At 32.6% G+C, this 13,497-nt stretch overlaps 1 protein-coding gene and 1 pseudogene across 2 annotated transcripts; one reads left to right on the top strand and one right to left on the bottom strand.

The window, feature by feature from the left end:
- Positions 1 to 1,395: 1,395 nt before the first annotated feature.
- On the top strand, positions 1,396 to 8,390 carry LOC107914991 (ADP-ribosylation factor-like protein 5; annotated as a pseudogene).
- A 33-nt stretch (positions 8,391 to 8,423) lies between these two features.
- On the bottom strand, positions 8,424 to 11,797 carry LOC107914989 (guanine nucleotide-binding protein subunit gamma 2). Of its 2 annotated transcripts, XM_016844072.2 has the most exons (4): positions 11,066 to 11,778; positions 8,937 to 8,989; positions 8,795 to 8,839; positions 8,424 to 8,681 (listed from the first exon to the last, which is right to left on the bottom strand). In XM_016844072.2, the coding sequence occupies exons 1-4, from the start codon at positions 11,201 to 11,203 to the stop codon at positions 8,597 to 8,599; spliced, it is 321 nt and encodes a 106-aa protein (XP_016699561.1). In that variant the 5' UTR covers positions 11,204 to 11,778; the 3' UTR covers positions 8,424 to 8,596. The 2 variants fall into 2 exon arrangements, with proteins under 2 accessions (XP_016699561.1, XP_016699560.1); XM_016844071.2 differs by having other exon boundaries at positions 8,424 to 8,839; positions 11,066 to 11,797.
- Between the last annotated feature and the right edge of the window lie 1,700 nt (positions 11,798 to 13,497).

Raw genomic sequence — 13,497 nt, 5'->3', positions numbered from 1 at the left:
AAATTTTGGACTTTATACTATTTTTTATGGATTTTTTAAAAAACTGCTACTTCACAAAACACGGTTTTTCTAAAAACTAAGGTTTTCATAAATAGAAATAATTTTTCCTAAATTAATTGGTTACAAAAGCTTCCGCTAAGAGACAAGTTTTAAAGCAAATCAACTAGTACTTATTTTTTTAATTAAATAAAAGCTAACTAACTGAAACGGTTTTAACTCGAAAATCTTGTCTTCAAATCCCATTCCATGTGACATCTCCAGATTTGGCCACAACGTCTAAGTCGGGTTTAGGGTGTTACAAACCATTCCTTCACTTTTCATCCTAAAGCGAATAGAATCAGTAACAAATGTATTTCCTCATTTAGAAATCCCATATAGACTAAGGTATTACATATATACTCGAACTGATAAATAAATCCCACTAGGTCTTTAGCTTCGGCTTCACTAAATTATAAATTAGAAGCTATCCATGTTACCAATGAAAGGTTGAGCTTGAAATACGAAATACGAAATACTACTCTGTGGCATCGTAATTCTGGAGCGCAACCAGTTTCGGTCAAACAACATTGCATCAAGTAAAAATGTTATCCTACAAGTAAATAAAGCACGATGCACACATATAGTCCTAATTATCACAACTAGCAATCCTAGCTATCCACAACTACCACGTCCAAAACCAATGAACACAATAAAATAATAAAAATAATAAACAAAATAAACGAGTAAAACTACAAATTTCATACGATAGCATAAAAGAAAATTAAACACAAACAATTTTTAACAAAAGAATGACATACAAGGATTGTAGACCTTCAAAAAGTGGATCAAGGTGTTATGGGCTTACGATCGAAAGATTGATTATTGCACCTCGACGTACGTACACCAAGCAGAGAAAATTGCAAACAAAGAATAAAACATGCGGTTTTCCGCAAGTTTGATAGATCTAGTTATAATATTTTTTTAGTGTACAATAGAACACAAGAGATAGGTTGATAAAAATGAATTACTAGCAACAAGCATGCAAACTACAAAGTCAAACTAGCTAATGTCTAACAAGATATAGTACAACAAATCATAAATTTGAATATTGAACTACAGTAATAGTTAAAGTACTAAACTGTAAAAATTCCAAACTTGTAATAAAGATAACAAAGACAATAGTAGCTGATTAGCATCCATGTTAAAATTTAATTCTCGGATTAAGGAATTGGATTGAACCTAATTAGCTTATTTTTTACCTCTTAGTCAATAAATCATCCAATTACGATTTAGTCCAATTAATCTCTCAATCTCACTTAGAATAAATAAGGACAATCAAATCTATACGCGATAAAGTTTCCTTTCGGTCTCACGTATGTATGTGTTCACCTAGAATTATCAATTTCAAGTTAGTTCATGTTATTTTCGGTAAAGGAATATAAGATTGTGGTAGTGGGGTTGGATAATACAGGCAAAACGAAGTCGCTTTACAAGCTTCACCTTGGTGATGTTATTACTACCCATCCTCCTATTGGTAGTAATGTTGAAGGGCTTGTTTATAAAAACATTCACTTCGAGGTACTTTTCTTATTTTTTTTCCCAATTCCTCAATGATTTAATTTCTGCTATTCATTTTATTATTATTATTATTATTATTATTATTATTATTTCTTTTAGTTTATTCCAGGCTTTTCTAGTGTTGAAACTAGTTCAATGGTTTGAAAATTTTTGATACCTCTTTGGTAGTTAGGAAATGTAGCGACCCGATAGTCACGGGTGTCAGAAAGTGTATTTTCGAGACTCTATTTTTGAAAAACAAACTCGTAAATATTTTTATAGTTAATTAGGTTTTGGTTAGGTGAATTTGCATGAAATAAGAGTAATTAGGTATAAAGAACTAAATTGCATAAAGGGTGAAAGTTGAATTATGGATTAAAGAAAAATTAAATGGACTACAGAAGCAATTATGCCATTAGCTGAGGCGGCATAATATTAAAACAAGTGTAAAATTTAATATCTATTATAATAAAATATATTTACTTAACATTTAAGTATATATATTATAATAATATAATAATATATAATAAAAAATAAAGAATAAATAGATAAAGAAAATAGAAAAAGAAACAGAGATAGAAACGAAAATAGAAAGGGAAAGAAAGAAAAAGAGAAAGAGAAAGAAAGAAAGGAGAAATTAGGGTTTCAAAGTTCAAAGCTCAATTGGTGAGTCAATTTAGTCCATTTTCTTCTAATTTTTATATTTTTGGAATCCCGGTATTAAATACTACCCTACCCATGTCAAAATTTTAGAAATTATTGAGTTTTTAAGTATTGTCTATGTTGAATAATTTTAGTATTAGGGATTAAATTGATAGATTTTTAAGCTAGAAATGAAAAATGATTGAATTGTAGAATAAATTGTAAATTTTGAGTAATAGAGACTAAATTGTGAAAAATTCAAAATTTAGGGATTTAAGTCAAATTAGGGAGTTAAATTTAGTTGAAAGTGAAATTTGTGTAAAAATATAAGGTTAATTGTAAAGAAATAAAGTTAGTCTCGGTTTAGGGAATAAATTGGAATTCATGTAAATATTGAGTAAAAATTAAAATATTAAATATGAGATTGAATTGTATTGTATTGATGAATTTTAATTGTTTTAATTACGTAGCTAATGTCGTACCGGAACCCTTGACTAAAAAGGGGAAAGATAAAGTCGACGAGGAATAGCTCGAAATTTCTAGTTTGTATTTCTATAATCCAAACCTAGTTGTTAATTGTTATATTTTAAATTAATGTATATGGTAAGTGGTTAAGGTGAGGATATGGCACTTTGATTTATTGAATTGATTTAAAGTTGATTGAATTGATTTTTGAATTGAAATGACTATATGTGTAATTATGTGATTATATGAAAAATCAGTATTGGATATTGATTATATCTGAAATGTGAAATTAAACCCTATTGGAAGAGTTCAGGGATTTCTTCAACTTCGAGTCGATAAGACACTAGGTGTCAATTTACTACTTCGGATTAATTCGATGAGGCACTGAGTGCCAATTTACTTCGGTTTAGCCGATGAGACACTGGTGTCAAATTATTACTTCGAATTATTCGATGAGGCACTGGGTGTCAAACTGGTGTGTTTTGGTTGGATCCGTGTATCCGTCTGAGTCCGACTCGTGTTAATAGAGGTAAATGAATAATAAAATTTTATAATTGATATTGAAATGGCATGGTATGAGAAATGAAAGTGAAATAGTGAATTGAAAATAGAATGTGGAATATGTTGCAAATATATGGAATATATGAGTTATATACTCATGAAATGTATATGGAGTGGATAATGCAATTGTATAATGAAATGTGAAATAAATTGTGAAAAGCTATTTATATAGCAAGTATGAGAATTGAGATATTTATGAAACAAATGAAATATAATATGGCTGTTGTAATATTTAAATTTTAATATGTGTTTATATTTCAATTGAATATTTGTAATTTCTTATTTTTAAATATTCGGATTGTAGAAATACCACTGAGTTTTTACTCAGCGTACAGTTTTGTTTTCCGTGCACAAGTTAGGTACTTAATTTTGATTGTCGATTCAGCATCCAACAACGATCCCGACCTCAAACGTGGTGATGTTTTTCCTTTTGTGTCGACATGTACCTAAGGTGTCTAAATATTAATCATTTTGCAGATTAATTGTAAATAATATTATAAGTTAATATTGGATGGTTATATACATATAAATATGTGTTTATGTTTGAGGTCATATTATGGAAAATTTAAGTTTATGTTTAAATGAACATGAAATAGGTAAAATAAATTGAAATTGGCATGTTTACAAATTGGATTTGAATGATGTTTTATTTATATGTTTTGATGATATAATTGTGGTACCTATGAGGGTACATTGGTTAGACACCTAGGATAGTTGTTTTGACATGTTTTGGATGTGTTTAATCGTGTTTTGAATAAGTTAAATGAATGATTTTTGAATTGTTTAATGTCCAAGCTTGCAGGGAATGGTAAACTTGTTATTTAAGGTATATTTTGGCCACATGGCCGTGTGAGCCCTGCAGCTTTGAAAATTTTTATTATTTTTTGAAAAATTCTCTGAGTTTTTGAATTAGTCCCGATTTGTTTCTAACACGTCTTTTAGGCTAGAGGGCTAAAATAAGGGACATTATGTATGAATTTAATTAGTTTTTGATCTGAATATTATATGTTATCAATATTTAAATTTATGTTTGTTTGATCGATAATGTAACGCCTCGAAATTTGGGCCTAGAAGTATTGGACCTTGAGTAAGGGAACAGTTAGGAAACTGTGCATAAATGAATGTCTGCGTCAGTGGTTAAGTGATTTAGGAGTGTTTGGGAGTGTTGGAGAAGTCTTGGGTTCAAACCTAGGCTTTAGCAAAAATTTTGGTTCTAGGTGGATAAAACCTTGGATGTAAGTAAGTGGGCTTTAAGAATATTGTTAGGGAAATCATGACACAAGAAAGGTTGATGATCCAGTGGTAGTGGCGTCATATTAGTGGCAAGGGGATCTTGAGTTCGAATCACATGGGGTGCAAAGGGATTTATGGAGTGCTTTTAGGAGGGTTTTGGGGGATTTGGATAAGGGGGTTGCTAGTTGGGGATTTTGGGGAGAAAAAGAAGGAATTTGGTGTGTAATGGGTGTATTGTGCCGAATTTGAGTGGGAACTACTCAGAATTTCGGGATTAGGGGTCTTAGTGCACTATTTTGGGTTGGGGTAATTAATCATTTGGGTAATTGTCCTTTATTGCCGAATATATCATTCTCTTTCTCCCCTCTTCTTTTGCGGTTTTGGTCTGTCGATCTTCTTCTTCCCTTCTTGCCAAACCTTTTCTGTTTCTCTCATATCGCCATTTTGTTTGTCGGCTTTTAGTTAATGATTTTCTTGATCGGTTGTTTTGATCTCTCCTCCCCTCCAGTGTCTTGATTCTGTTACCGATTTCTATCTTCTTCTTTGATCAGTTCTAGTTTGGGAAGGGCTTTAGCAAACGGTGAGTTACTAGATTTCTTCTTGTTTTTTTTTTTATATTCCTTTGATATGTTCAAACTTATTTCTTAAACATATGCTCTTTTCTTTTATGTTTTCTGTTGGCTGATTTTCTTCCTCCCTTATGCTTGGTAGTGCTTTCGGTTTATAGAATTCCACAATGAGTGCAAATCGTTTGCCCATCTCGCGATTAAAGGTAAAGTTGAAGGCTTGTAATTTCTCAAGTGGTTGGTCGAATTTTGGGGGAAAGGGTTGCGTGTAATTCCTCTAGACTAATGTGTGCTAAGCCATGGCTTTAGACAATCATAGTTGATAGGCTGTATTTGTAATGCAATTAATCGTCAAAGAGGAGTGTGATCAACTCTAGCCTGTGATCTAAGGGAAATAAACCGATCAGCGATCAGTCAAGGTAAGTATGGATTGTTGTTTTGGGCTTGGACAGTTATTAACCTTATTGGTTGTAAATCTGATACGATATTTTGGTTGATTATAGGATTCAGAGAGCGTGGATCTTAGCTAGTTTCGCGAACAGGTGTGTAACCGTATGCTATGTTGGATAATCGACTGAAAAGCCGAAAAGTATGTGTCGTTTACACTGCTATGACTGTAGATCAGCAAAATGTCGAAAAGCCAGAAATATGGCATATGATGCCACATGAGTGTGCGATCGTACGTGTGGTGAACCGAGCCCACAAACATGGGAGTTAGTCTGTAAAGGCCATCACGAGCGCTCTCGTGGTCTTTGGCTGTTCTGGGCCTCATTGGGCCAAAATGGGTCGTGTGGGCCCAATGGGCTTAAGGGCCCACACGGATAAAATGTATGTGATGTGGTAAGTATTGTTTGAATTATGACATTCGCATAGCTGTGGCTATTTCTGGGCTAATCCACTTAGGCCGAATAATGGACCTTAGGCCCATTTACACCGTTGTGATTGTTTAGGTTACTTAAGTTACTTGAGGCGACGATAGGCCTTCTGTTGGGTCATCGAGACCCCCAATTTGTGAAATTACTGAAATACTCCCGGTGTGTAAAATTACTGAAATACCTCTAATTTGTAAAATTACCGAAACGCCCCTAATTTGTGAAATTATCGAAATACCCCCAGTTTTATTAAAATACCCTCTGTGTGTAAAATTATTGAAATACCCCTGATTTGTGAAATTACCGAAATACCCCTAGTTTGTGAAATTATCGAAATACCCTTATAGGTTAAAATGACCGTTTTGCCCTTAAGGGTAGATGACTGGCTTGGTCTTCGAATTTGACTGACTTGATTGTGGTCGTATGACTGGTATGCTTTTAATATGTGTGTAAATGACTGTTACTGTGCATGGCCATTTTGCATACATGTGTGATGATTGAGCATGACATACACGACATATTGCATGGGATTCTGTTATGGAGGAAGTACTATTACGAGTGGCTCTGCCACATATACTGTTACTGGTGGCTTTGCCACATATACTGTACTAGCAGCTCTGCTGCATTATTATTATTACTGGCAACTATCCTGCAATAATGGTGTGTGGGCTGGGTGGGTCGACTTTGTCCCCACATGGTGTGTTGGGTTGGTACGGGTGGTGTGCTGGCTAGATTAGGGTAGGTTTGCATACTTGCACCATACTACATACTGTTTCTGTATTGGGCTAAGGCCCAACTTGTTTCTGTATTGGATTAAAGCCCACATTGTTCTGTTCTGTTACTGATTTGGGCTAGGCCTAACTAATACTGATATTGAGAATGGGCTAGGCCCAATTGATTCTGTTATGGGCTATGACCTAAATGATATTGTAGTGGGTTTTGGTCCACGTATGCTCTGAATTAGACTGTACCGTTACTGTAAAAGGGCCCTGGCCCTGACTGTTTCTGTTTCTGTATATTGACTGTTACTTTAGTAAGGGGATTACACACTAAGTTTCCATAAACTCACCCCGTTTATTAACTGTGCAGGTAATCCCCAGTATTAGGAGGATCGGTGCTGCGAGGGAGTCAGAGATGGGCACACAACTGCTATTGATTCCGATTTTTTTTTAAGTTGCCTACTTATAAGTACTTATATTTTGATTTGGGTTATAATAAGGCCTCCATTAATTTCTGGATTTTGAATTGGGATTGTCATTTTATTTCGTTTTCTATCTGTCTTAAAAGTATATCGTGGTTTTCCAAGTTAATAACTGTTTTCAAAACACTACGTTTTGACAACTTAATCTTGAAACATCACATTTTCGTAAACTAGTTACTTTTAAGCTTAGCTTCTGCAACTGAAAAGAAATTTTGGGAATAAACTAATGTAATTGGGATTTTACTCAAGTTTTTAATTAAGAAGGGTTTTCAATGAAAACATGGTTTTCGAAAGACACTTCAATGTGGCACGCCAGATTCGGGCCTAACTTCTAGGCCGAGTTTGGGGTGTTACAGATAAGCTTCGGCAATGCTTCGAAACCTATTCTGGTGACGGACGTGGGTTAGGGTGTTACAAGAAAAGTTGTGAGGTGTTGAATCAATTAGGTTAAAGCATGCAACTTTTTGGTTATGTTTCTATGTATTAATTTTTACCAACCTTGTGAAATGAACCAATTAGGTGTTGAATCCTCATTTTATCCCTTTTGCATGCCTCTTTTAACTGACATTTTGGTTGTAAGCAGATTGTATTGAAATGGCACATGAATATGTTGTCATGTGTAATATTAAAGGGATATTGACATGTTAAATACGATAAACTAGATCGTTGCTTTTGTTCACTCTGTTGATTGGCTGAATTTTAATTAGACTATTACTTGAATTTGGATGTGAGTGTTGATTAAATTATCATATTCCAAATACCCGTGTCCAAAAAATGTGCCAAACATAACTGCTGAACACTAGTACTTAGAAGAAAAATTAAGAGTCAAAGCAGCATTGTATGGATATTAAGTCAATATTTGTTATTGCCTTAGGTTTGGAATCTTGGTGGCCAAGAAAGACATACTATCATGGAACTCATGCTGTTATTGTGGTGATGGACTGCACAGACAGAGCCAGGGTTACCCTTATAAAGGATGAGCTCTTCAGGTTGCTTCGACGCGAGGATCGACAACATTTTGTTATACTTGTCTTTGCAAATAAACAAGACATAAAAGATGCAAAGACAGCCAAGATCACTGATGCCCTTTCACTTCGCTGCATAAAAACCCATGATTGGCACATCCAAGCCTGCTGTGCACTTACCGGATACACATTGTACGATGGTCTAGGGTGGACTGCCCAACAACAAGTTGAAAAGGGTATGACAGGAAGATCGGTCATTTTTTCGTATTTATGGATTCAGATGACCGAAGCAAAGTCTACTCTTTTTGTACCATCTGCAGCTGCTATTAAATTCTGTAGGTTGTTTTAACATTTCAATTTGCATTAAGAAATTAACATTTTCTGCACAATGAAGCTTTTCTTATAACATTTGACAATGAAGAAAGTGTTGGTATAAATAGTATGTGAGAAAAAAATGCTGTAAAACAGCTCTAATATTTTGTAACAACTCCGTAAATCAAAGCCTCTCCAAACTAAAGATGTATAACAGTTAAATCTTCAAATCAGCAAAAACTGTCACAGTATCCAACATTTGCAACCTTGAGCTTCCTGGGGACCTTCAAACCATTGATCCCACATGGGATTTATAGGGCCATTTGTGCTGTCAAAAATTGATGAAAACAATTTTTTGGAATTGTAAGAAAAATTCTGAAAGAAAGAATGTGTGCATGTACACATGCACGTACGTATTCATGAATGTGTGTACTGACGTACATGGGAAGTAGTGGATCGGGTCTACTTTCGACATTAATAAACATCCTGCCATGCATAAGAAAAGTAAAATCTAAATCATCAGCTTTGCCCTTAATGTTCATGCTAAAATAGCAAATGAATACCATGTATTTTTCGTACTTACTCTTTGCATGCAGCTGATGCCTTCTCCATCCTTTCTATCAGCTCCAGTTCTTCCTGCATAAAAGGAACATTATGAGAGGTCAATATAATTACTCAAAGTTCTGTAGTAAGATTCAATTAAATGACGAAATGCTCATTGGCAAAAATAAACATTTTGTGTTAGAATCTTAAGCATCTATCAGACATCAACTGAAGGACCTTCTCAAATTGATGGCTGCATCACCATTTCCCACCTTCGTATTCAACATACAAGACTGCATAAAGTTGCAGCTTTTGGAACTGGTTCTCCGCATAAAGCATGAAAACAGAGAATTTAGTAGTTAAAACTAACTGAAAGAGATGGTTTCACTTGTTGCAGTCAAAATCATTCTGTCCTCGCTCCAACTTACAGAACATACAATTTCCAACAGAAGTAAAAGGAGGCACATAGACAGCAGAAGGAGAGATGCGAGGTACAGCTAAAGGAACACAAGTCATAGAAAGAAGTGGGAGTGATTACATTTGCGATAAACTAGGAAAATTACAACTAATTAAGTTCACACAAAACATGAAAAACAACTAGTACAATTGCACTTCATTCCCAACACGCTAGGAGTAGGCAAACAAAGAACTTGTATATAGGGAATATAAAAGACAGGAATCGAGAGCAACTTTATATTTTAGAAGCAGCTTCCTTGGAAAATATTTTACCACACAAGTTTCCATGGATTTGAACCAACCAAACAATGTCTACTGCAATTTTCAGGAGCTGCTTTATAATGGCAAAATCTTCTGGTAAGCAAACTTAAACTTAAACTTGTGATTACAACATTAACACACACTCTATCTTTCAGTAATCATAAGATGTGCACTTAATGGGATGTGTAGTCTATTTGATTCCCAATTCTAACCCAGTATAAATAAATTCTCTCCCTCCTGCAAATGGACAGAAACTAACAAGTGAACAGATAACAACTTTTGGAAATAGCCTCTCCACCATTTTGGTGAATAGCATATATATTATTAAGCTTCACAGATGAAACAATAACATTCATATTACAATATCGACAATGAGGTAAGCTTGCAGCTGAATGAATAATTTATCCTATTAGATTACACGTGCAGTACCATTGTTTGGTCCAAAAAGAATTCTTAAGAAGTAAACACTGTAATGGAAGAGATTTTGACAAATCAAATGTAACAATTTATGAGATACAGTCAGCATGTATCCGAATAGAACAAACAAAATCTGAAAGGGGATGAGGTATAAATAAATAATTGAAAGTGAGCATAAAAAAGATGAACAGCAAGTTCTTTAAGTCCAAATTAGGTGTCATCACAAAGATGCTTTAGACATCAGGACACATATGACTTTGCCGCTGAGGACAATACCAAAGATAGCAAGACCAGATTAGTCGATACAGAGCCAATGGACCAAGTTGAATAGAAGCAAATGAAGAAAAGAGCTACTGCAGTTAACAGACATTCTTTTGATAGCACAATGCCAACCTACTTAGGCTTTGTTAATAATTGGGGTTGAAAAGCACTTTTCAACTCAAACCTTGATTTTATACTTTCAATTTTAACCCAAGCTAAAATGTCAAATTTTTAGCTTTGAACTTTTGAAAAAGTGTTTTTCAATGAAGTTAAACGTTTTATCTCCGTTAAATCTTCTACTTTACATAATCATGTTTAAGTACAATATCATGTCTAAACTTTTGAAAAGCACTTTTTAAAAACTCTTTTTCACAGCACACTTTTCATCTTCAACGGTAAACTAACCTTAGTCCCATTGAACAAAAAGAAAAGAAAAGAAAAAAAAAAGGAAAAACTAGCCCTTATCCAGTGAAGGTGATGTAAATCAATACTAAGTACTTCCAGTTTTTCCAGATTTATTTAACACCCTTCATTAATAAACTAATAACTAAATCCAGGGTATCCCTGCCTGTCTAGAACAAATAAAGTGGAAATAATTCAAGGTGCTTCATCAAATCAAGGGCCAAAATTCAGGAGACTTATAATTTGAAATTCAAAGAGACAATCAGATAATCCAAACCCAATCCTTGAAAACAAATGAAAATCAACACTCCAAACAAGAAAAGGACACATTTTAGAAGCTAAAAGAACTAAAAACGATGATGTTTTACAAACCTCTAAGAATCTAGCTTCTTGCTCTAGCCTTTTGAGTTCAGCTTGTATCCTATGCTTCCCTCTGGTATCAGCTGCTTGAAAAGAGTGAATCCGCTGGGGAATCGGACTTACCACGGATTGTGGCCGACCCGATTGCATCTCCTTTGTAATAAAACCAATTGAAACAGCTAGCAACAAGGGAAAAGGAAAATCTAGAACACAACAAAACGCCAAAAGATTTGGGTTTGAGCAAAATACAACCTTTGAAGAAACAAAAAGAAAAAAGAAAAAAAAGAAGAGCCAAAACTAGAAGCTTTTTAGCTTGTTGTATCAGAGAAAAGAACATGGGAGAGAGGCAAATAAAGATGTCCCAGAAATCTTTATGGACCCCATAAAAGCTTTAAACTTTAGTCAACCAAGAACTTCTCTCTTCCAAAACAAAACAAAAACAATAATTTCTTTTCAAAGACAAAGGGATCTGTTCTGAGGGGATTTTTAAGCTAAAGGGGTTATTTTTCTCAAACTGCAATTTATTTCTGGGAATTCGGAGAAAGCTAGAAGAAAGAAGGCTTTTAAGCTCTAAAATGAAGAAAAATTGGAAAAAAGAAAAAGGAAAAAGCTGCTCCTCTTTTATTTCCTTCTCATTTTCTGTGTGTATGTTTTTGTCACTTTCTGTTTTTCATTTTCTTTTTTAATTTCTAAAATCTAAGTTTTTTTTTCCCATGTTTCCTGGTTTCACTTTTCACTAGTATTTGCACTTATATTTTCTTCAGCGAGTATTCTTTCAAGAAGTAAATAATGAGGCATGAAATAATTATATAATATAAATTTTGTAACATTTCTCTATAAATTTCATGATTTTATCTTGTATTATTTATTTATGTTCTGATCTACTCTGATGTTCAGCCTCTTTGATTTGGTCATTTATCATTGCTCTAATTTAATATTCATCATTTGATTTGTTAAAAAAGAGTAACATCCTTACAAGGATTTTGAAATATAATAGTCAAAATGTCAAAGCTCAAACTATTTCATATTTATATAAATGCTTATTCTTGTCTTGTAATTAAATAATCCCTTATTTATGAATTGTCTATTAAAAACTTTTAATTTTAATTAGATGGGAAATGATTATATGAAACAACAACCTCACATAATCTGTATTTTTTTTCAATAGTTTAATGTTACATTACTATTTTTAACTTGAAAAAAAATCAAATCCAAATGAAAATATTAAAATTCACAATGAAATTATTGATGTGGCCTTAAACTATTTGGAAATGAGTAATATCTCTGTTTCATATAATCATTTCTCTATTTATGGGTGAATATATATATATATAAATTTAGGGTGTGTTTGATAAATTGAAATTTTAAATGTTAAATTTTTATTGCTAAATTTTATAAGTGTTGGATTTATATTAAAAAGAAAGTATTGAATATAATTATGTTATTTGATAAAAGTAAATATTAATTTTTAAAAGATTATTTATTTTTAATTTTATTCTTATTAATATAATATTTTATATTATTTTGGATAATTTTGGATGAAAAATAAATATGGTAATTTGAATATCTCATTTTTCTTTAACAAAAAGGATAATTTATTTCAAATTTTTAATAAAATATAATCAACTTAATATTTTTTACATTAAGTGACAAGTAGCCAGCTACCTACTTATCCTATTCAACACTTTTTGTTGAAGATTTTATATTAAGTAAAAAAGTTAAATTGATTATGAAACACATTTTAAATGTTAAAATGATGAAAATTTTCATTTTCATCCAAATATAGCTTTGGTTGAAATGGTAAAGTTAAAATAATAAAGATTAAGGTAAACTACCCAATAATCACCGAAGTTTTAGGGCATTCTTTTTTTGGTCACCAATGTTATTTTATTTTTTTGGTTGTTTTAATCACTCATTGCAACTTGTACTCACTCCAATGTTAAAAGATTTTTGGTCACCGGATGGAATGTTGGTATTATAATAAATTTAACCTTTTATTTTACAAGTTTTATTAATTTAGTCTAGATTTTAAAAGGCATGATGACAATTTTAACTCTCAATGTTTGCATCTTTTCTCAATTTGGCCCTTATTATTTTTAAATAAATTTGACCATTAACCTTTTAAAAAGAGTCAAATTGTTTTTTTCTTGAAAATGCTAACTAAAATATTAATTTTTAATGATATTGATGTGGCAACCCATGTGACAATTTACTTGTACTTCATGCTAATATGACATTATTTATTTTATATGTGTCACGTCAATAAATAATTTAAAAATTATAAAAATATTTAAAGAATAAAAAATTAAAATTCAAAAAAATATAAAAAGATAATATGAAGTATACGTGGATTACCATGTGAGTTGCCATGTTTAAAAATTAAATGTTTTAATCAATTTTGATGATAAGAAAAACAACAATTCGGCTCTTTGTAAAAGATTGAG

Source organism: Gossypium hirsutum, chromosome D10 (assembly GCF_007990345.1).
Source record: "Gossypium hirsutum isolate 1008001.06 chromosome D10, Gossypium_hirsutum_v2.1, whole genome shotgun sequence".
NCBI lineage: Eukaryota > Viridiplantae > Streptophyta > Magnoliopsida > Malvales > Malvaceae > Gossypium > Gossypium hirsutum.
Note: the sequence above shows the minus strand (reverse complement) of the source record. Positions and strands in the feature narration are given on the sequence as shown.

Excerpts from the sequence above, each read along its gene's own strand:
- LOC107914989 (XM_016844071.2), bottom strand. The coding sequence starts at position 11,203 with ATGCAATCGGGTCGGCCACAATCCGTGGTAAGTCCGATTCCCCAGCGG. Across the intron at positions 8,990-11,065 it reads AAGAAGCTAGATTCTTAGAG|GAAGAACTGGAGCTGATAGA; the intron begins GTTTGTAAAACA and ends CCTTTTATGCAG. Across the intron at positions 8,840-8,936 it reads GCATCAGCTGCATGCAAAGA|GATGTTTATTAATGTCGAAA; the intron begins GTAAGTACGAAA and ends TATGCATGGCAG.